At 50.8% G+C, this 23,872-nt stretch overlaps 1 protein-coding gene across 1 annotated transcript; it reads right to left on the reverse strand.

Moving 5' to 3' along the window:
- Positions 1 to 1,246: 1,246 nt before the first annotated feature.
- LOC311591137 (poliovirus receptor homolog) lies at positions 1,247 to 16,964 on the reverse strand (the record flags this gene model as incomplete). Its single annotated transcript, XM_084770503.1, has 8 exons — positions 16,603 to 16,964; positions 13,574 to 13,927; positions 11,851 to 12,147; positions 10,317 to 10,431; positions 6,546 to 6,694; positions 5,012 to 5,143; positions 2,367 to 2,404; positions 1,247 to 1,348 (listed from the first exon to the last, which is right to left on the reverse strand). The coding sequence occupies exons 1-8, from the start codon at positions 16,694 to 16,696 to the stop codon at positions 1,247 to 1,249; spliced, it is 1,281 nt and encodes a 426-aa protein (XP_084626629.1). The 5' UTR covers positions 16,697 to 16,964.
- Positions 16,965 to 23,872: the final 6,908 nt, after the last annotated feature.

Below are 23,872 nucleotides of genomic sequence, written 5' to 3' on the forward strand. Positions count from 1 at the left end.
GAACTCTGTCTCAGGTCAGGAAAACCAAAAACCAGGCCAGTGGTGGTGGCGCACACCTTTAATCCCAGCACTTGGGAGGTAGAGGCAGGCGGATCAACGTGAGTTTGAGGCCAGCCTGGACTACAGAGCTGTTACACAGAGAAACCCTGTCTCGAAAAAAACAGAAAACAAACAGACAAACAAACAAAAAAGCAAGCAAGCAACCAACCAACAAAAAGAAATCGAGTCAGTCTCAGAAAGACACATTTTTTTTTCTCTTAAAGATTTATTTATTTGGTATGTCTACAATGTTCTGCCTGCACATACACATGTATGCCAGAAGAGGGCACCAGATCTCATTATAAATGGTTGTGAGCCACCGTGTGGTTGCTGGGAGTTGAACTCAGGACCTTTGGGAGCGCAGCCCGTGCGCTTAACCTCTGAGTCATCTCTCCAGCCCCACAAATTCAATTTTGACAAATACAAATATAAATATATGTTTTTCAATTGTGGCCCACAGCTTTTTATGTAGTAAAATGTCTACAGTTAAGGCATAAATCAGAATAGTGTCTGGATTGAGAAAGGGGACTAATAGATTGGGAGGAAAAGGAGAAGGAAGGGTAACAGGGGCTTGGGATATATTTAACCTTGAAGACAAATAAATTAAAATAAATTAGTTTAAGGTCATTTTTAGCTGCATAGTTCTAGGATCATCTGGGCTACATGAAACTCTGATACATATGACAAAAAATATATATATACAAAACTACGTAGCTTTTATAAATATATAATTTTCTTTACTTCATCAAAAAGAAGGCCTAGAAGGGCGTGGTGGCACATACGCCTTTGACCCCAGCACTTGGGAGGTAGAGACAGACGGATCACTGTGAGTTTGAGCCCAGCCTCAGCTACACAGTCAGACCTTTGTCCATTGACTCAACTGAAAGTGAGACACCCCGCAGTCAAATCAACCTCAGTGGCCGGAGTCTCTGAGCTCGTAGAACATTCTGTATGGTCAGCATGAGGTAGAGGGTTTATCTCGTCCAAAGGAAGACCTCCGGTTTCCGACCATCTCAAGGTCTGTTCCTTCACTTCTTCGCTGTGTACAGACTGGGCCTTCACTCTGTAGCGCAGGATAGACTCAACACTTGCTGGGATGACAGGTCTGAGCCCCCCCCCCCCCCCGCACGGGGCTCCATGAGTCCCTTTTGACAATCGAGGAGAACTCCCCAAAGCTTGCTACATTCACCACACTGGGTGGGGCAGTCTATTTAGATGCTTCTTCGTCTATTGGAGTTGGGGTTCCAGTTGTTGGGGACTCGGGCTCCTTGGTTCTAAGGCTGCCGTTCAGAGGTACAGAGGAGAATTCCTGCACAGGGGACATCAAGCACCAAACTTCAGTCAGGGCCTCTTTTAAATAAACAATCTTGGGCTGGAGAGGTGGCTCAGTGGTTAAGGGCACTGCCTGCTCTTCCAAAGGACCGGGGTTCAATTCCCAGCACCCACATGGCAGCTCACAACTGTCTGTAACCCCAAGATCTGACACCCTCACGCCAACACACATAAATTAAAATTAAATAAAAACAAAAACAAAAACAACAACAAAACAATCTTCCTGGTGGAGCGAGGAGGCGCTCAACAGGTCCGCTCAGTCCCTAAGCAGTGCCCGTAGGAAGGGGCCGCAGAGGTAGGCAGGGACTTGGAACCTCAGCACTCTCTGGAGTTAGAGGCTAGCCTAGGCTACATAGTGAGATGTTCCAAAAACTGAGAGAGAGAGAGAGAGAGAGAGAGAGAGAGAGAGAGAGATGGATGCAGTGGCACACACCTGTAATCCCACTGTCAGGGGGCAGGGCACGGGGGGGGGGGCAGGGGGGGGAGATAGAGGCATGTGGACCAAGAGTTCAAGGCCAGCCTTGGCTAGACAGTGAGTTCATTTTTTAATTTAATTTAAATTTTTTTTTTGAGACAGGGTCTCTCTGTTGTAGCCTTGATTGTCCTGGACTTGCTTTGTAGACCAGGCTGGCCTCAAACTCACATCAATCTGCCTGCCTCTGCCTCCCGAGTGCTGGGATTAAAGGCGTGAGCCACCACCACCCAGCTTAGACATTGAGTTCATAGGGTAGCCTGATCTCAAAAAAAAAATCTGGTGCATGGTCCCTGAATCCCCTCTCTAAGGACACTCTCAGAAGAACCCAACCTCCTCCCACTGGGTGCCATCTCCTGAAGTTTCCACTCCCTCCCAGTGGTCCACAAGCCGGGGACTGGGAAAACCTGGCTGTCGATGCCACCTGCAACTATCTGACCCCTTTCTTGAGAAAGTTCCAGAACTGAGTCGGTGGTCCACTCAGACCCCTACGCCTTCCTCCCTTGGGCCTCTCCATACTCACATCTTCCTCTCTGGGCCTGGACCGCTCCGAAAAACGACCTGGAGAAACAAGAGAACTTGTCAGGAAGAAAGAGACTCTGGAATCATGGGAAAAAGACATCTAGGGCGTCACTGACACAAGGCAGAGACGAGCCACGCACGCACTTTAGAAGTAGACCGGTAATTTAAGGTAATCTTAGGCTACATATACAATTTGAGGTCAGGGCTGGGCATGGTGGCTCACACGCCTTTAACCCCAGCACTCGGGAGGCAGAGGCAGGTGGATGTCTGTGAGTTCGAGGCCAGCCTGGTCTACAAAGTGAGTCCAGGACAGCCAAAGGCTACACAGAGAGACCCTGTCTCGAAAAACAAAAACAAACAAACAAACAAACAAAAAACAAAAAAGAAAGAAAGAAAAGAATTTGAGGTCAGACTAGACCATGTGAGACCCAGTCCCACCCCACTCCCCCCCCCAAAAAAAAGGGTGGTGGTGGGGGTGGAAAATGGCTCAGTGGTTGACAGCACTGGCTGCTCACGCAGAGGACATGGGTTTAATTCCCAGCAACCACATGGTGGCTCACAACCACCTATAATGAGATCTGGCGCCCTCTTCTGGCCTGCAGGTGCACATGCAGGCAGAGCACTGTACACATAATAATAAATAAATAAATCTTTGAAGAAGGAAAAAAAAAAAAGTATGGCTCTTGCGCGTGTCACTCCAAAAGGCCCATGTGTTGAAGTGTCTAGATTCAATGCAAGCTGTCAGGACGTCATGGGAACACAGCAGGCAGAGCCTGGCAGGAGAAAGGTCGGTCACCAGAGTGTGAAGGGATCACTGAGACCCTGATACATTCATCCTCTTTCCCTGCTTCTCCTCCCCTGCCCCTTCCCCTTGAAGACAGGGTCTCTCTGTGTAGCCTTGGCTGTCCTGGAACTCACTCTGTAGACCAGGCTGGCCTTGAACTCACAGAGCTCCACCTCTCTGCCTTACTAGTGCTGGGATCAAACACATGTGCTACCGCCACTTGGTATATTTTGAGTTTTTTTTGTTGTTGTTTTGTTTTTAAGATTTTATTTATTTTATGTATGAGCACTCTATCTGCATCTGCAGGCCAGAAGAGGGCGCCAGATCACACTATAGATGGCTGTGAGCCACCATGTGGTTGCTGGGAATTGAACTCAGGACCTCTGGGAGAATAGATAATGTTCTTACCCACTGAGCCATCTCTCCAGCCCCGAGTTTTTGTTTTTGTTTTTTTTTTGAGGCAAGGTTTCATGTAGCCCAGGCTGTCCCACTTAGCTGAGGATAGATACCCTTGACCCTGACAGTTCCTGCCAAGCCCTCTGTGCTCACAGACCATGGGGAAGAGACACTCATATTCCCCACACAGTGACCAAGAGGACTGAGCAAGACTGGCCTCGGGGAGACTGAAGGCGGTGCTTGAGCCATTCTGTTAGAGGTCCAAGAGGGTTGGGTAGAGGAAGAGGCAGCACTCAGGTGACCAGCGAGTGTTCCGGGAGCCAGGGTTATTTCATGTTTGAGGGAAAAAGTCAGTCATGAAGCAGTGCATGAGGGACTGGTCACGCTGTAACTGGGAGGCTTCAGCAGGCAGGTTGGTCAGTTAAGGCACACCCCTTCCTTCATGCAGCACAGGCCCCAGTGCAGACTACAGGGGCATTCGGAGCTAGTGCTTAGATAGAGTGTGGTCTATGGAAAGTGAGGGGCTGGGGGCGTGGCTCAGTGGTAGAGCCCCTGCCTAGAATCCCCCAGTGAGGGGCTGGGGTGTGGCTCAGTGGTAGAGCCCTGCCTAGAATCCCCCAGTGAGGGGCTGGGGCATGGCTCAGTGGTAGAGCCCTGCCTAGAATCCCCCAGTGAGGGGCTGAGGGTGTAGCTCAGTGGTAGAGCCCCTGCCTAGAATCTCCCAGTGAGGGGCTGGGGTGTGGCTCAGTGATAGAGCCCCTGCCTAGAATCCCCCAGTGAGGGGCTGGGGGTGTGGCTCAGTGGTAGAGCCCCTGCCTAGAATCCCCCAGTGAGGGGCTGGGGGCGTGGCTCAGTGGTAGAGCCCCTGCCCAGAATCCCCCAGTGAGGGGCTGGGGGTGTGGCTCAGTGGTAGAGCCCCTGCCTAGAATCCCCCAGTGAGGGGCTGGGGGTGTGGCTCAGTGGTAGAGCCCCTGCCTAGAATCCCCCAGTGAGGGGCTGGGGGCGTGCCTCAGTGGTAGAGCCCCTGTCTAGAATCCCCCAGTGAGGGGCTGGGGGCGTGGCTCAGTGGTAGAGCCCCTGCCCAGAATCCCCCAAGTGAGGGGCTGGGGGTGTGGCTCAGTGGTAGAGCTGGTACACTCCTTTTATCTTAGGACTTGGGGAGGCAGAGGCAGGCCGTCCTCTGAGTCTGAGGCCAGTCTGGTCTACAAAGCGAGTTCCAGGACAGCCAGGGCTACACAGAGAAAACCTGTCTCAAAAAACTGAAACCAAACCAAACCAGAAAAAAAAAAACAAACCCAAAACAACAACAACAACAACAACAACAACAACAACAACAACACAACTCCGAGTGTACCGTAGAGGGACACATGCCTGTGTATGTTTGGGACCAAGTCTGCAGAAAGCAGAGACTCCTTTGCAGTGGCTCTGCTAACTGTATGTGGGAATGCACTGAGGGAGAGACTCACCCCGACTGCATCTTCGTCGTCTCCAGCACACTATTATAATTGCAATAATAGAAATGAGGATGGCGATGCATCCGACGATGCCAATGATAGACCCTGTGCCTAAGCTTGGTTCTTTGGGTATCTCGTGTTTCTCTGGAAAATGGGCAAACAAGCGATAACAGTTACCAAGCTTTCGTGCATCTCCGAAACAACGCCCCAAGTTTCCTGTGGGGGATTCACGTCTCCCTCAATCAATAATAGCGTTCAGGCGTTCATCACATTCTATGATTTTTTTTTTCCTTTGTCAAGACAAAGAAAAAGAAAAAGGGTAGCTCTGGCTGTCCTTGACTTCCCTTTGTAGATCGGGCTAGCCTCGGACTCAGAGATCCACTCGCCTCTGCCTCCCAAGTACTGGGATTAAAGGTGTGCGTCACCACGCCTGGCCTACATTTTATGATTTCTACAGTTGGATGTTTGGTTGTTTGTTTTGGGATTGGGAGGGGAATGGTTCGTGTAGCCCAGGCTAACCTCAAACTTGCTATGTAGGCAAGAATAACCTTGTGTGACCATTTTCCCTCCCCCCCTCCCCTCAAGCACTGTGATTACAGGCATGCGGCACAGCACCCGGTAGATGAGGTGCCGGGATTTGAACCAGGGCTTCCTGCATAATAAATAAGTACTCTATCAAACAAATTACATCCTTGCTCCTGACCTTCAGGCTCTTGATCCTTCTGCATCAGCCCTCCCAAGTGCTGAGAGGTGTGTGCTTCAGAGATAAAAGATGTTAAAAAGAAAAAGAAAAAAAAAAAAAAAAAGAAGCCAGGCATGGTGGCGCACACCTTTAAATCTGGCACTCGGGAGGCAGGGGCAGGTGGATCACTGTGAGTTCGAGGCCAGCCTGGTCTACAAAGCGAGTCTAGGACAGCCAAGACTACACAGAGAAACCTTGTCTAGAAAAACAAACCAACCAAACAACAACAACAAAACCCCAAAAAAGGTGTTTAAAAAAAAAATTCCAAAAAAAAAAAAAAAAATTCCTGGGCTAGCACCTGGATCAAGTCCTACTTGTAGCTCACTCTCAGCAACTTATTTTTTCCAAGTAAATATTACAATTGCTTAAATGCGTGCGTTTGCCTATGTGTGCTCATGTGCCTATCATTGTGGGTAAGTGGAGGTCGGAAAACATCTTGCGGAAGTCAAGTCTTTCCTTCTACTGAGTGGACCAGGGATTGAACTCAGATCATCAGGCTTGGCAGCAAGCACCTTTATATGCTGCGCCATCTCTGTGCCACCTGCCCTGCCCCCTGCCCCCCCGCCCCCCCCACTCCCCTTTCTGTCTGACTTTGCCCAGTTGGAATTGGTATAGCTATGTCCAATATGTCCAATACACTTGCAGAGGTTTTCCTGAATCCCTGAGTCAGAGGCATCCCACGCCTTCCTCAGCTTGGGCTGGTAAAGTCTATGACCTCTGATTTGCCATCATCCTCAGCCATATTCCATCCCTGGGGGCCACCCTGTGTACTCTCCCCCCTCCTTTTCTGAGGACAGCGCTTACCTTTAAATAGGATGGTCACTTGGTCCTGCCTGGACCCTAGGGCGTTGGTGACATTGCACACAATGATGGTGTTATTGAGACCATCCAAGGTGGCGATTCGGAGCCGGTTGCCCTGGGGCTCAGCGGAGGTGGGCAGGGGACCCGTGGTCCTGATGTGGGGGTGGGGGAAAGGGATAGTTAGCAGGTGGCCTCTGATGATAGAACACCCACAGTGCGGCGGGAACACAGACCTGCTGTGGCCACATGCTGGCTAGCAGCTGGCAAGCCGGCATCTGTCTGTGGCTTTCTGGTTCCAGGCTTTGGCATCAAGTCTTCGCCTCTGGCTGTTCCCCACCCGGCCACCAGAGGGCGCGCACGAACCCAGAACCAGTACCAGGCCTCACTCAAAGCAAAGCCCCCCCACGCCCCCACCCTCCCACCTCCCACCCCCGCCTCTGTAACTCGCCATCCCATTTGCTTCAAGGAGGGCATTCACAGGGACCTGGGGCTCCAGGCACCAACACCTCACTTAGTCCTTTGCAGAAGCAGTGACTGATGGACAGCAATGCATCTGCAAAAGCCATTCCCTCTCTACCCACAATGCCCCTTCCTCGACGCTCAGAGCCCTGCCTGGGCTTAGGCACCTGGTGACGCAATCCCATCCCACTACAGCAAAGCAGCTCATTTTCCCTATTCTGCCCCGCTCCGGCTTTAGGCTTTATCTTTTCCAGACATTCTTTATAATGTTTTTCTCTTGCTTGGCCCGGAAGTAGAGAGGTCAGAAACACAGAGACCTATGGCTCCAAGCTGAGCTGGTGGATGGGCCCAACCCTGAGAAGACATCATCCGGGCAGGAAAGTGGAGGATGTGTAAGTGTGGCCTTCTGAAGATTCTACCGAGATGACTCAGAGGTACTCCACCACTGAGTCAGGCACCCGTCCTAGGGTTGCCAAAACTTGATGTCATTTCCTTTTACTGAGAACCGGTAAACGAGGGTGGGGGACCCACAGCCTGGATAGCGGGGTCCTGCCCACTAACCACCACGGCATGGACTTGCATGGTTTAAATATAAAGGTGGTCACCTCATCCCACAATACGGACTTGTTCCCTTTGTTTTTACACAGGTTTTTTTTTTTAAACCATGTAGTCCTGGCTGGCTAGGATCTGCTTTGTAGACCAGGCTGGCCTTTGAACTCGTAGAGACTCACTTGCCTCTGCCTGCCTGTGGGGGCGTCTGTGATTAAAGGCGTGCGCCGCCACATCCGGCCCTAAGGACTAGTGAGATAATTGATTGACACACATAGTATAGCATCTAACAACATTAAAATATGGGTAGGGGGCCGGGAGGCAGAGGCAGGTGGATCACTGTGAGTTCCAGGCCAGCCTGGTCTACAAAGTGAGTCTAGGACAGCCAAGGCTACACAGAGAAACCCTGTCTCAAAAAACAAACAAAAACAACAACAACTATATATATATGTACACACACACACACACACACACACACACACACACACACACACACATATAGTCTAGGGTGACCCTAAGAATCCTAAATCCTAGCAGGCAGGAGGCAGAGGCAAAAGGGGCATCAGTTCCTGAACCACATCTGTAGTCCCAGAACTTGGGAACCTAAGGCAGAAAAGTAGCAATAAGTCCTGTCTCAAAAGGCCAAAAATGGGGCCAGTGAGATGACTAAACAGGTCGCAGCACTTGCCACCAAGCCTGATACCCTGAGTTCAGTCCCCAGGACACACAGTGAAAAGGAGAGGGAACTGACTGCTGTCCTCTGACCTCCACATGATGTGCGCTGTGGCAGTGCCTGCCTACGCCCCACAAAATAAATGAATAAATGTAATAAGTTTTTTTTTTTAATGCCAAATGAGGTGCATGGAATTATCAGTGGGAGAATCCTTGGGTTGGATTTTTTTCTTCTTCTCCTGAGCATTCATTTGAAAAATTTCCTATGACTGCATATTTTTGGAAAATTTTTCTTACCAAGATGTTAGAAGAAACAGGGTTGTGAAATTATGCACATTGATATGCTTAGAAAATGGAGGGAAAAGTCTGGAAACCGCCCCCTGGGACAGTTGGGAACCAGAGAAAAAAAGAGGAGGTGTGTGTGTGTATGTGTGTGTGTGTGTGTGTGTGTGTGTGTGTGTGTGTGAGACTAACCAAAGGAGGTGGGTGGCTATAGTTGAACACACACACTAATGGGTCTGTTTGAAAGTTCTAGAATGGCTGACCTAAATGATTTTTGAAATAAAGAAAGAAGCCTGCTGTGCATGGTGGCGCACACCTGTAATCCCAGCACTCTGGGAGGCAGAGGCAGGCAGATATCTCTATGAGTTGGAGGCCAGCCTGGTCTACGAAGCGAGTCCAGGACAGCCAGGGCCACACAGAGAAACCCTGTCTCAAAACCAAAACCAAAACCAAATTAAAAACAAACCCCAAACCAAACAAACATAAAAAAGAAAGAAGCCAAGCAAAAAATTATTTACAGATTTGGACAGGTGCCACAGAACTTGTCTAGACTCCCCCAGTGAGGGGCTGGGGGTGTGGCTCAGTGGTAGAGCCCCCGCCTAGAATCCCCCAGTGAGGGGCTGGGGGCGTGGCTCAGTGGTAGAGCCCCTGCCTAGAATCCCCCAGTGAGGGGCTGGGGATGTCGCTCAGTGGTAGAGCCCCTGCTTAGAATCCCTCAGTGAGGGGCTGGGGGTGTGGCTCAGTGGTAGAGCCCCTGCCTAGAATCCCCCAGTGAGGGGCTGGGGGCGTGGCTCAGTGGTAGAGCCCCTGCCTAGAATCCCCCAGGGAGGGGCTGGGGGTGTGGCTCAGTGGTAAAACCCCTGCCTAGAATCCTCCAGTGAGGGGCTGGGGGCGTGGCTCAGTGATACAGCCCCTGCCTAGAATCCCCCAGTGAGGGGCTGGGGGTGTGGCTCTGTGGTCAAGTATTTTCCTAGTATCTATGAGGCCCTGGATTCCAGCCTGCACTGAGAAAAAATAATCACCCCTTTCACCCCTTTTTTCCTTTCTCCTCTGAGAGAGAGGGTGGTCTTCATTTATGTGGGGCTGAGGCTTAGCCTCAGCTCATCATGCTTTATACAGCAAGCACTTTCCCTCCTGAGCCATCTTCCAATGCCCTTTCCCTTTCTTCCATATAATCTCAGCCTCCAGCTGTATTTGGAGGCTGACTTCCTCATCTCTGCCCCGTGATGATTGGCAGCTCTGGGGGCAGAGGAGGCGGGGCAGTCAGGGACCAAGTGGCTTGGGATGATGGTCGGCAGGCATGCAGGCATCATTGATTTGCTTCCGTCCTGGAGGGCTCACTCAGGGGCTTGCCAGGACTAAACTATTGTCCCAGCTCTTTGTGACCTTTCATGTGTACAGGGAAGGGGATTCCCAAAGGGTGGGGGGAAAAAAAATCCCAGGACTGCTGGTGTGGCCACGGCCTGGATCAAACCATCCCTTAAAAACCCCAGTCACAGTCACAAGGTGACCATTTTACTGGAACTATAGAATGATTCTATTGGCTTTTGGTACCCACCCCCCCCCCCACCTCCCAACCCAACACAAGGTTTCTCTGTGTAGCCTTGGCTGTCCTGGCTGGCCTCGAAACTCACAGAGATCCACTTGCCTTTGCTGCCCCAGTGCTGGGATCAAAGGCGTGCGCCACTACGCCTGACTCTACTTTTTTTTTTTTTTTTTTGCTCCTGTGTTCTCCCTCCTCTCCCAGAGGTATGAGTCCTGACCCCAGCCCTCCTCCTCCTGCAGAGCTAGCTCTAGGTCCCCGTCACTCACGTGCTCCACTCATAGCTGATGGGCTCTGGTCTGCTGCGACCTTCACAGGTCAGGACCACGTCAGTGAGGCCGGAGTGCAAGTTGTCATAGCCAGAGATGGACACCTTGGGTGGGTCTAGAGAGAATGGACACGCGGACGCTGAAGCCGAGACCTGGGCAGTGCCTGAGGGACACCCCTTATCCCCCCCCCTCCCCCCACCCCCCCCCACCTCAAAGCAGGAGTCAGCTTAGAGGCTTCAGGAATCGGCCCATGATGGTTAGGTCTGGGCTTCCCTTAGTCAGGGGGACACACAAAGGGGACTTCCCAGGTCCTTCCTTTAACTGACGTTTCCTGGAGCAGGCCCTGGCTTGGAAGGCGTGCAAAATGCCTCAAGAGCCTGTATAGGAGCCGGGTGGGCGTTAATCACAGCACCTGGGAGGCTGAGGCAGGCGGATCATGAGATTGCAGCCTGGGCTACACTGGAAGAGTCCCCCTTTCAACTTGTCCCCTGAGAAGGGATGTTGTGTTGACACTGCCGACGAGCTTGGGATCGACAAGGTGTGGAACGGAAGGGTAGATGGTATTGAATAAGGGGTTAGCCCATTCCTAGGGGAGCCAGCCCTAAAGATACACTAGGAGACAATAGTAAGATAAAGCTAGTAAGACAGGCCGGGCACGGTGGCGCACGCCTTTAATCCCAGCACTTGGGAGGCAGAGGCAGGCGGATCGCTGTGAGTTCGAGGCCAGCCTGGTCTACCAAGTGAGTCCAGAACAGCCAGGGCTACACACAGAGAAATCCTGTCTCAAAAAAAATCTAACAAAACACGCCTTTAATCCCAGCACTCGGGAGGCAGAGGCAGGCGGATCGCTGTGAGTTCAAGGCCAGCCTGGTCTACAAAGCAAGTCCAGGACAGCCAAGGTAACACAGAGAAACCCTGTCTCGAAAAAACAAAAAAACAAAAAAACAAAACACACACACAAGAAAAAAAAAAAAAGAAAAGAAGAAAACTCGGAAACAGTCAAGGTTTGCTATGTCTTATTTCTGTTCGTTGGTCTCTCTGGCTCTGTCTGTGTTGTAAATCTGTGGGTGTCGCTGTCAAGAAGGTGTCTGGGCAGCTAGAGGAGGTGACCCTGGGTCCTCGGAGTGTGAGCTCCATCCATAAAACGCCACTAATTATGTGTGCTGATTCGGAGAGGGAGGGGGACAGGCAGCCCAGAGATGAACCAGTGTAGACAGTGCCAGGCGGTGTAGACTAAGGAGGATCATGAGACCTCGAACCGGGGATTCAGTGTCAAACTCTGGGGCGGGGTCCACTTAGCCAGCCCATGTTTGGGACAGTGAAATGTGGATGGGCAGAGCAGTCAGACAATATTGGGGAGGCGGGCCATGTTGGGGAAACAGTGGGTGCCTTTGAGAACCAGGGTAGAAAAAGTTAGGGAGTCCATGTGGCAGAGAGAGTGACAGCGCCCCACAGCCTGAGGTCTATGGAGTGCCTGGGCATGCGCGCGCGCGCGCGCGCGCGCACACACACACACACACACACACACACTCACAGTTTGGGAAGAAGGTCAAACTCAGCGAGTCAGGCTCCCGGAGGGTCTGATGCTCCACCCTGCAGATGATGTTCATGCTCTCTTCCTGGCTCGTGGGTTCCATGGCGATGGAGCTGATGACTGTCGTAGTGCCCGGCTCGGGCCCTTCTTTCTGAATTTCACGGATGGTTCCGTTCACAGGCGAGGACCAAGTGATCCGTGCCGGAGGGCGACCACCGCTGGAGACGCATTTAGCCACATCCTGCAGCCTCGAGGTGGTGTTGGGCTTTAGGACCTCTGCGGTGTTCTTAGGTCGGGCTGCAAGAACCATTACCAGGCTTGGTCCACAGGCAGCTCCGCAAGCGGTAAGAAGCAAGCCCCGCCCCGCCCCGCCCCGCCCCCTTCCTTTAAAGATGAGATCTCAAGCCAGGTTGATGGCGGGTTGATGGCGGATGCCTTTAATTCTAGCACTCGGGGAGGCAGGTGGATCACTGTGAGTTCGAGTTCGGGGACTACAAAGTCAGTCCAGGACAGTCAAGGCTACACAGAGAAACCCTGTCTCAAAAAACCAAAAAAAAAAAAAAAAAAAAAAAAAAAAAAAAAAAGGATGAGCTCTCACTATATAGCCAAGGTTGGCCTGGAGGTTATGAACCTCTAGCTTCTGGCTCCTTTGTAGTGGAAATGCAGGCATGTGCTACTTGCTATGCTTGGTGTTGGAGGGGGCCAGTTTAAGGGTCTGAGATGGCCACTTTGATATCCTAGCTCTCGGCCAGCAAGATGGCTCAGTGGCTATAGGTGCTTGCTGCCAAGCCTTACAGCCTGAGTTCGATCCCCTGGGCCTCACATGGTAGAGGGACAACTCCTTTACCTTCGTCCTCTGACTGTCTCAGGCACCACAATGACCCATGTGCACAGGCATATGAATAAATAAAATATAATGGAAAAGTATTAAATAAAACCTCAGGTCAGTTCCTGAAGAGCCAGGTAATGCAGACAAGTCTATATGCCAAAGAGATACACAGGTCAAGCTGCCAGAACGGCTTTTAGGAGGGGCTGGAGAGATGATAGCTCAGTGGTTAAGAGCATTGCAAGATCTTCTCGAGGACCCAGGTTCAAGTACCAGCACCCACATGATAGCTTACCACTGTCTCTAACTCCAGTTCCAGGGGCTCCAACACACTCTTACAGAGTCCTCTGCATATATATTATATTTATGTATATATTTCTACTATATATACTATATATATGTATATGTGTGTGTGTATATATACATATGTGTGTTTATATATATATATATATATATATATATATATATATAAATTATATATAATTTAACGCTCTTTGGTACATAGATCCATAAATATTATTTGATTTAAAAAAGGAAGGGATAGCCAGGTGTGATGGTGCACTCCCTTAGAAGGCAGAGGCAGGAGAATAGCTGCAACTGTGAGGCCAGCTTGGTTCCAGGTCAGCCAGGGTTACACAGGGAGACCACATATCAAAAAGGTAGAGTCGGGGACTGAGGTGCAACGTCTACAGGTCACGGTCCTCCACAGCTACCTAGCAAGTGGAAGGCTAGCCTGGGCTACATGAGCTCCTGCCTGGATCCTCTGACAGACTTCTCCCACACCGGGTCTGAACAAATGGAGGATGCGTCATGGTCCCAAGGGCATCAACTTGCTTTGCCTAAGCTCCATGCTCCCCCGGCGCCCCGGGGGTTCCTTCTCCTCACCCCAACACTTACCAAGCACCTGTAGCCGGACAGAGTCGCCTTTGCTTCCCGTGGGGAATGTGGTAAAGTGACACTCATAACTGCCTTCATCTTCAGCACGCAAGTGCGAGATGGACAGAGACCCGTTTCTCAGATCCTCGTGCAGCTTGGCGGACAAGAACCTCACCCTCTCTGACTCGGTGATGCTGGGCCCCTTCGTGGGGTTGAAGACGGCAACGCGACGGCTGTTTCCATCTGGCATCACCCTCATCCACGTTATCTGGGAGATTTTCGTATTATTATCAGAAGCCAGGCTACAGGACAAGTCTACAGACTCGCCCAAGAAGCCAGTCACATTGGATAGCACCTGCACAGTGACGATGGCACCTGGAAAACCAGAGGCGTTATTAATTCACTTAAATTCATTTATTTTAAATATGGGTTTATTCAAGTTTATGCAGGTGGCGCGCACCGGGCGGTGGTGGCGCACGCCTTTAATCCCAGCACTCGGGAGGCAGAGGCAGGTGGATTGATGTGAGTTTGATGCCAGCTTGGTCTACAAAGTGTGGCCAGGACAGCCAAGGCTACACAGAGAAACCCTGTCTCAAGGGGGGAAAAAAAAGCAGCCAATGCTCTTAACTGATGAGCCATCTCTTCAGCCAGCCCCTTATTTTACTTATGATAATAATAATCATAGCCGGGCATGGTGGCGCACGCCTTTAATCCCAGCACTCGAGAGGCAGAGGCAGGCGGATCACTATGAGTTCGAGGCCAGCCTGGTCTACAAAAAGAGTCCAGGACAGCCAAGACTACACAGAGAAACCGTGTCTCGAAGAAGAAGAAGAAGAAGAAAAAAAAAAAACCACAAACCAAACCAAACCAAAATCATCATTGTTATAAAGTAAAATTATTTATTACTATTAGTAGTAGTAGTACTGTTGTTGTTACTTTTTTTGTTTTGTTTTGTGTGTGTGTGTGTGTGTGTATGTGTGTGTTTCTTCAAGACAGGGTTTCTCTGTGTAACAGCCTTGGCTGTCCTGGAACTCCCTCTGTAGACCGGGCTGGCCTCGAACTCACAGCGATACGCCTGCCTCTGCCTCCCGAGCGCTGGGATTAAAGGCGTGCACCACCACTGCCTGGCTTGTTGTTGTTTCTATTGCCAGGGTTTCAGTGTATAGACCAAGCTGGCCTGGAACTCACAGATCTGCTTGCCTCTGCCTCCTAAGTTCCATGATTTTTATTTGTTTGTTTGTTTGTTTTTTGAGACAGGGTCTCTCTGTGTAGCCTTGGCTGTCCTTAGCTTTGTAGGTCAGGCTGGCCTCGAACTCACAACAATCCCCCCTGCCTCTGCCTCCCGAGTGCTGGGATTAAAGGCGTGCGCCATCATGCCTGGGCCGGGCGCACCACGTATAAATGGGGTAATGGAGGCATAGAAGAACTTGCTGGGGGAAATCACACAGGCGTAAGATGACAAGGTGGGATTTGAACCTGGGCCATTCATAGTCACTCCACTAGGCCCTATGTGAGACTCTGTCTTTAGCCTAACACACAGTAGGTCCTCGACATTAGTGACTATAGCGTGAGGCATTTCTGATGGCAGGGACAATAGTTCTGGAACCCCAAGCCCTGCCGCGGTGGCGCCGAGGTGAGCCGTGGGCGCCCACCTGCACGGGGGTTGCACTGTACTTGCAGCCTCAGCTTCTGCACCCGCAGAATGGAATCTCTAGCACAGATGCTAACGGCCATGGACGGTCCTCCCAGTGGATTTACGAGAAGTCTTTCTATTTAGTTATCCGAGGCTGTCCTCAAACTCACTAATAATGACCCCGAGCTTCTCTGATTCTCCCCGCCTTTACCTACGGAGTGCTGGGATGCTGGGCACGCCTCGTGTAGGTGCTGCTGGGATGCCGCGAACTCGGAGCATGCTAGGTTAAGTACGCCATAACGGTACCCAGCTTCAGATGCTTGCTTTTTAGGGAGAGTCTCTTGTACATAGCTCAGGATACACTCAAACTTGAGATCCTCCTGCCTCACAAATCTTAGTACAGGACTATAGGCTTGGACCACTATAGGTCTTGAGGTCACTGGAAATGTGGCCTTGGTTGCCCTAGAACTCGCTCTACACCAGGCCGGCCTTCCACCTGCCTCTGCTTCCTGAGTGCTGGCTGAGATTACAGGCCTGCGTGCGCTCGTGCTCTCTCTCGCTTGTGCTCTCTCTCTCTCTCTCTCTCTCTCTCTCTCTCTCTCTCTCTCTCTCTCTCCCCCTCTCTCCCTCCCTTCCCTCTCTCTCTCTCTCTCTCTCTCTCTCTCTCTCTGTGTGTGTGTGTGTGTGTGAGAGAGAGAATGCTGCCGGTCCACTCTGAAACGAAACAACGGAGCCCATCAATGAGTCACCGGGCACCATTAAGCCCAGAGCTCCTGCATAGGTATGCGTAAAGGGCACGCACCGGGAGGTGCTCAACTCTGCATTAGAACACCCCCGCGGGCCCCCTTCCCCGCCCCCCGCATCCGTGAGAGGCTGGCTTCAGTCTCCCAACTCAGCAAACATAAAGGCCGACCCACTGAAGGAATGAACCAAAGTTGCATCAAGTGGAGCCTGCTGGCGAGGAGGGTGGGGCCGCGGAAGCGAAGGTTGCCCGGCTTGAAATCACCCTGGAATGTTTTTTTTTTCCTCCCTCGCCTCGGAATGCATATTGCTACTTATTTCATAACTTCAAAAAATTATTTAGTGTCTGTGTGCTCGTGTTTGGCGTGGGAGCGGGGTGCGGAGAGCGGGCGGGGGGGGGGGCGATGTCGGGGTCTTAGTCCGGAGCCTAGGCTACCCTGGAACTGAGGGCAATTCTCTTGTATCCTCCGGGATACTAGGACGGCCAGTGTGAAACATCAATCATACACGATTTTTTTTTTTCTTTTCTGGAATCCGGATTTAGGAATCTCTACGCCAGAATCCAGATTTAGGACTTTGGGACGGGAGGAAGAGATTGGGAGGCTTTGGGTGGGGGGGGGTGTCCCCCTGGGGTGCGTCCGAGCGGGGCCACCGCGGGGACCCGGGCGCTACTCACTCGTTCTTCGAGGCGTGCAGCAGAACAGCAGCAGCGACAGCGACAGCAGCATCCATGACACCCGCGACAGGAAAGGACGGGTGGAGTGGGCCATGCGGTTCGGGGGTGGAGGCGGTAGTCTTCTCGGTCCACAGGGATCCCGGCAGCTCCGCGGAAGCGTCTGGTCTCTCTAAGAGCCGGGAGCGGACTGCTGGAGTCCCGGCTGCGCGGGAGAGTTGGCACGCCTCTTGCGCAGGCGCGGTCAGACCTGCCCCAAGTTGGGGTGACCGGGGTGGAAAGGGTAAAGAGACCGGGTCTCAAGGTCCAGCACTCCCGAAGCTTGCAGCTGCAGGACCCGCTGTGGGTCTGAGAGTGGGCCACATCAGGTGGGTCTGGGCTAAAGTGGGACCTTGTCCCAACCAACAGTAACGTAGAAGGGGAAAAAGAAAGCGGGGTGGAGGCGGGGGGAGGGGAAGAAAAAAACGTTCCTCGCTCCTCCGTAGCTGGCCTGGATGCTTGGGGTCCCCACACAGACACTTGCTGTTAGGTAAAGCTGCTGTCTCAGGACTTGGGCGGGGAGGGACACTGAGGCAGGAGGATGAGAAGAAGTTCAAAGTCTCCTACTACATTAGCGACTTTGAGGCCAGCCTGGACCTTATGAGGTCATCCCGGCTTTTCTTTCTTTATTCTTTTTTTTTTTTTAATTAATAATAATTGGGGAGGGGGAGGGGGTGTAGCTAGATTTGGAGAGTCTTTAATCCCAGCGCTCTGGAAGGCAGGCAGATGTGTGAGTTCTGTGTCAGCCTGGTCCACATAGAGAGTTCCAGGCCAGCCAAGGCGACGGTGAAACCCTGTCTCAAAAAGGAATAAATAGGCTGGTCTTCAGACTGAATATTCTAAGCCAGTCGCTCTCAGCTTTCCTAACGCTGCGAGCCTTTGATACAGTTCCACATGCTGCGGTGACCCCCCCCCCCAAACATAGAATGTTTATTACTACTTATAAATGTAATTTTGCTACCGTCGTAAATCATAATGTAAATATCTAATATACGCGGCATCTCTGTTGGGGTTGAGAACCACAGTTCTAGGCAAACCTTGAACTCCTGATTTCCGGCCCTCACGTCTGAGTGTAGGAATGACAGGTGTGCGCCTCCCCCCCTCCCCGCCCCCCCCCCCACACCCCAGGTCCACTCTGGGGTCTGAATTAATTTCTGAATGGCTCCAGGTCTCCTGGAAATCTTTGGATTTTCTTGAATCCTTCTGAGGCATTTCCACACTGGGCGCCTGTGGCCACTCCTTTGACCATGCTGTCATGACGCGGTGGGGTTCCCCTTACGTCAGGCCTCCCCATTGCTGTGACACAGACCGTCTTGGTGAGCTGGAAGCCAGCCTGACCTACTGAGAGAGTTCCTGGATGGCCAAAGCTACGCAGGGAAACGCTGTCTTGAAACCGCCCCTCCCCCTCGCCACCACCAAAAGGAAAATATTCCAGTTCCTTCTCCTTTCTCGCCAAGGGACTACTCCAGGACACAGTGCCTCTAGACCTTTCTCACGCAAAAGCTGTTCTGGCTTTGAATCTCTGTTCTTTCTTTCTGGCCAACCTCTTACACACACACACACACACACACACACACACACACACACACACACACAACTTGTCAGCTTCCTGAAGTGAAAGAAAAAGGTGGAAATTTCAGATTCCTGGGGAAGCTGATACCAACCTTTACATTTTTGGGGGAGGGGCGGGTGTTTCAAGACTGGTTTTCTCTGTGGAGCCTTGGCTGTCCTGGACTCGCTTTGTAGACCAGGCTGGCCTCGAACTCACAGCGATCCGCCTGCCTCTGCCTGCTGAGTGCTGGGATTACAGGTGCAGGTCACGTTTAGGTTTTTCTGTTTTTCTTTTTCTTTCTTTTTTTTTTTTTTTTAAAACATCTGTTCCCAATTTTGATAGATTCTAAAACTATTTTCAGTCTACTTATGTATGTAGTATGTGTGCCTCCATGTATGTGTGTATGAGTTTGTGTGTGTACTATAATGTATGTAGTGTATGTTGTGTGTAAAATGTGTTTGAGTGTATGTATTATGTATGTAGTCTGTGTATGCCAGAACGCATATGTGTTTTTGTACGTAGCGTGGTTACATGTGTGTGTTTGTGTCTGTGTGTGTGTATATGTGTATGTGTGTATGTGTGTGTGTGTATATGTGTGTGTGCATGTGTTTGTGTCTGTGTGTGTGCATGTGTGTATGTGTATATGTGTGTGTGTATGTGTGTGTATGTGTGTGTGTATGTGTTTGTGTCTGTGTGTGTATGTGTGTGTATATGTGTGTGTGTATGTGTGTGTGTGCATGTGTTTGTGTCTGTGTGTGTGTATGTGTGTGTGTGTGTATATGTGTGTGTGTATGTGTGTGTGTGTATGTGTGTGTGTGCATGTGTTTGTGTCTGTGTGTGTCTGTGTGTGTGTATATGTGTGTGTGTATGTGTGTGTGTGTATGTGTGTGTGTATGTGTGTGTGTGTGTGTGCGCGTGCAGTGTGTGCTGATCAGGCTTCTTTCTAGAGCTTCCTGCTGTATGCAGCAAGTGCTACGGTGTTCTCCCTGAAGTCTCTAGCCTGCTGGGGTGGACAAAAGTGCTTCTTCGAAAAGTAAAGAAATATATCGTAGCCCGGCAGTGGTGGCTCATGCCTTTAATCCCAGCACTCGGGAGGCAGAGGCAGGTGCATCACTGTGAGTTCGAGGCCAGCCTGGTCTACAAAGCAAGTCCAGGACAGCCAAGGCTACACAGAGAGACCCTGTCTCGAAAAACCAAAAAAAAAAAAAAAAAAAAAAAAGTAAGTTGCATGTTATTTATTGTGTGTACATTTCATGCGGGTGTGAGTATGGCCTCGGCGAGCAGCCGGAGGTCAGAGGCTGAGGAATGTGAAGGGTGCTCTAAAGAAACACAAGTAGCCACTCCCTGGGCGAGGAGGGAAAAGTTCATAAAAGTTTATTTCATTTAGGGGAAGCAAGGAGAAGTGAAAGGGAGAAATTCTTCGTGGTTACCAGGGACCGGGCACTGGGGGGAGGAGAGGGGGAAGCTTGTAGGAGACCCCTTGCATCTGGCATGGATCTGGAGTGGTGGCCCCTAAGCTTTGAGGTCGCCTTTCTGTCACTGACTGCTGCCTGGGGTTTTATGGGGTTGTCCTTTTGAAGGGTTCTGGGAGCTTTTGCATGTGTCAGTCTCAAGCCATAGCTGGTAAAATAGGAAGTCTCATATGGTTGAGAACTACCTTAGGCATCCGGGTCTTTCAAAACAGCCTCTAGATCAGATAAGAGGTCTTTTTGGTGTGTGGAGATTGCCTTGCCGAAGGTGCCTTTTTATGCAACAATAAAAAGAGCTTCTAGAGCCAGGCAGTGGTGGTGGCAGTGGCAGCGGCAGTGGCTGCTTGGTGGCAGCGGCAGTGGCAGCAGTGGCAGCGGCGGCGATAGCGCATGCCTTTTAATCTCAGCACTCCCGAGGCAGAGGCAGGTGGATCGCTGTGAGTTCGAGACCAGCCTGATCTACAAGTCCAGGACAGCCAGGGATACACAGAGAAACTCTGTCTTGAAAAACAACAAAACAAAACAACCTCGCCCCCCCCAAAACAAAAACAAAACAAAACAAAAAAAAAAAAAAAGAAAGAAAGAAAGAAAGAAAGAAAGAAAAAGAAACTTCGAGAAAGCTGTTGGTGCTCAGTCCTTCACAGGCTGATACCCCTGCTGTGGAGAAGCCTGAATTCACGCTGCAGTGGCTTTTTTTTTTTTCATCCTATGTAACCCAGAACAGAACTGGCTTCCTAAGTCCCCAGTGGAATGCTGGCTTTTGTCTCATTGTCAGAACTTGGGAAAAGGAATTTCTGCAGACTGAAAGTTAATTTGCCAGAATTGATTGTTCCTTTTCATCATGTGGGTCCTGGGAATCGAATCCAGGTCACCAGGCTTGGTTGCAAACACCTTCACCTGCTGAGTCACCTCTTAAGCCAGAAGTGCCTCAAACCATCTCTCTCTCTCTCTCTCTCTCTCTCTCTCTCTCTCTCTCTCTCTCTCTCTCTCTCTTTCCTGTTGGGTTTTGGCTTTGGTTTTGTTTTCGAGACAGGGTTTCTCCTTTTGTTGCCCTGGCTGTCCTGGACACACTTTGTGGACCAGGCTGGCCTTGAACTCACAGAGATCATCTGCTTGGCTCTGCCTCCCAGAGTGCTGGGATTACAGGCGTGCGCCACAGAGCCAGGCTCAAACCATCAGTCTTTGTGGCTGAATGCTCAGAGTTTCTGAAGTAGGATGGAAGTTGTAATAAGCAGGGAGGCAGAGGAGGAAAAGGCCAGATGGTAGCGAATATATAAGTATTTTTGGGGCTGGAGAGATGGCTCAGAGGTTAAGAGCACTGGTTGCACTTCCAGAGGTCCTGAGTTCAACTCCCAGCAACCACATGGTGGCTCACAACTATCTATAATGTGATCTAGTGCCCTCTTCTAGTGTACATGCAGACCCAACAGAGATGGGCATGGTGGCAGTTGCCTTTAATCCCAGCACTCAGGAGGCAGAGGCAGGTGGATCGCTGTGAGTTCGAGGCCAACCTGGTCTACAAAGTGAGTCTAGGACAGCCAGGGCTACACAGAGAAACCCTGTCTCAAAAACACCCAAAAAGAGAGAGAGAGAAAGAAAGAAAGAAAGAAAGAAAGAAAGAAAGAAAGAAAGAAAAAGAAAAAACACAATCTCATTTCACAGAGCCCACTCTGTGATTCTGGAGCCCACTCTGAGTGGCCTTGTCTTGGGATCATGGATTCAGCTTGGTGTTCCAACGAAAGGGTTCCAGGCCAGGTGTGGGGCACACGTCTTTAGTCCCAGCACTCGGGAGGCAGAGGCAGAGGGATCTCTCTGAGCTCCAGGCCAGCCGGACCTCCATAGTGAATTCCAGGCCAGCCAGGGATGTGTGGTGCATCGGGTAGGCACCAGTAATGGCTGATCTCGCTTGTCAGTTTGATACATCCTGGTAAAGCGAACCTCACTTAAGGTATGGCCTTCATTAGATTGCCCTATAGCCATGTCTATTCTATAGGCATTCTCTTGAATGCTGGTGGATATAGAACCCAGTCCACTGTGGGCGGTACTGTCCCTATGCAGGAATGTGACCCAGAGAATCAGATGGTAAGTTGTAACCTTAATAACCATGGCTTCCCCTCCCATGCCCCAGTTCCCAAAATAACGACTCTTGAGACTTTATTCACGATAAATAAATGGTCATACCCTTTGCCTTATTCCTCATCTAGCTCATAACTTACTTTTGCCTCTTTAGCCTATTCTGTGTGTGCCACATGGCTGGTTTCATGCGTCCATGTTTCTCAGAGTCTGGGGAGATTTTCTTCTCTGCCTGTATCTCAGAGTTCATCTCTCTCTCTGCCGGAGCTCCCACTTCCTGTTTCCTGCCTCAGCTAATAGGCCGTCAGCTTTCTATGGAGCGGTGATGCCTTCAGACAATACACAAGAGATTCTCTCTAAAAAAAAAAATTTTATTTATTATGTACACAGTGCTCTGCCTGCATATACACCTGCACACCAGAAGAGGGCACCAGATCTCATTATAGATGGCTGTGAGCCACCATGTGGTTTCTGGGAATTGAACTCAGGACCTTTGGAAGTGCAGACAGTGCCCTTAACCGCCAAGCCATCTCTCCAGCCCCAAAAAGACCCTCTCTGCATTAAGCAGCATGCCTCCGTGGCTCTGCTTCAAGCTCCTCTCTTGAGTTCCTGCCTTGGTTTCCCTCCATGCTGCCCTGTAACCTGTAAACCGAAATAAACCTTCTTCCTTCCCAAGTTGTTTCCGATCGATCGTGGTGGTGTCATCTACCACAGCAAGGAGTAAGTAGGCCAGCGAGGACCAGGGACCGGGGATGGCAAGAGCAAGGTGTCAGCAGCAGATGCCTGATGCTGTCCGACAGCATTCCTTGCCTTTGGGGTTGGCACAGATGGGCGATTTGTAAAGACAGGAGGTTCCCACGTGATGGCAAAAGAGACATTAGATTAGACCCAGACGTGGGCAAGGAATGGCTGTTCTGAGGGGGCTAAAGACAGCTTTGGATGATCCGGTACTGGATCAGCAACAATCGTGAAGACAGTCGGTCGGTCCATCAGCCTCAGAGAATCTTTAACATAGGGGATGTGGCTTTTTTTTTTTCAGTGTTGGAGAACTTCAGTCGACAAGTGCAATTTCTGGAGGAACAGATCTAGTTTGTGGCTTTGACGTGTGTGGCAGAAGACACAGCCTAGGATCCAATGCCCGCCACTTGAGGAAGTCCCTTAGCCTTGACTTCACTGCAGAAAAGACTCTCAGGACCAGACGGCATGGAGCAGAGTCAGTGTTTATGGGAAATGAGGGAAAGGGCTGACTAGAAGGCTCGGTGAGGAGAGGCACCCGGAACCAAGCCTGAAGACTTGGTTTTGATAACCCCGGCACCCAGATAGGACCAAGCAAAGTGGTAAAGTGTGCTGGGCCGCCTGGCGCTTCCCACAGATGTGCTGTCCTCCCTGCGGCTCCCTGAGGAGGTGAAAGGGCATGTGTGTCTTGGAAGGCGTTGCCACCTTGCTGACAGGAGGGGCCTGTGTTGGCAGAGCAAGTGTTGGTTTCTACTCAGGTGCTCAAAGTTGGCACAAAAGCGCTTTTTGTAAAAAAATTTCAGATGTGAGCCGGGCCTGGTGGCAACCGCCCTTAATCCCAGCACTCAGGAGGCAGAGGCCAGCCTCTGTCTACACAGAGTGAGTTCCAGGGCTGCACAGTGTGACAGGGAAAGAGAGTGTGGTGTCCCGAGTCCTGCATCCCAGCTCTTGGGAGGCAGAAGACAGAGGATCAAGAGTTCAAGGTCATCCTTAGCTACATAGCGAGTTTGAGAGCAGCCTGGGCTACAGGAGACCCTGCCTCAAAAACCACAGGATGTAAATGTTTAAAGGGAGAAGAAATAAAATAAAATAGCAATGAATCCTGCCTAAGACTCAAGCATGTAAGACCTTTGCTTTTTTTTCTTCTTTTAAATTTTACTTATGCGACTGCGGGGTGTGTGTGTGTATATGTGCGTGTGTGTGCGAGTGTGTGTAGTGACTAAGGAGAAGGCGTTTGATCTCCTGGTGCGTGTGTGCGTGTGTGTGTGTGTGTATGTGTGTGTGTGTGTGTGTGTGTGTGTGTATGTGCGTGCGTGTGCAGGTGTGTGTGTGACTAAGGAGAAGCCGTTTGATCTCCTGGTGTGTGTGTGTGTGTGTGTGTGTGTGTGTGTGTGTGTGTGTGTAT

Source organism: Acomys minous (genome assembly GCF_964271855.1).
Source record: "Acomys minous genome assembly, chromosome: 20".
In the NCBI taxonomy this organism is placed as follows: Eukaryota; Metazoa; Chordata; class Mammalia; order Rodentia; family Muridae; genus Acomys; species Acomys minous.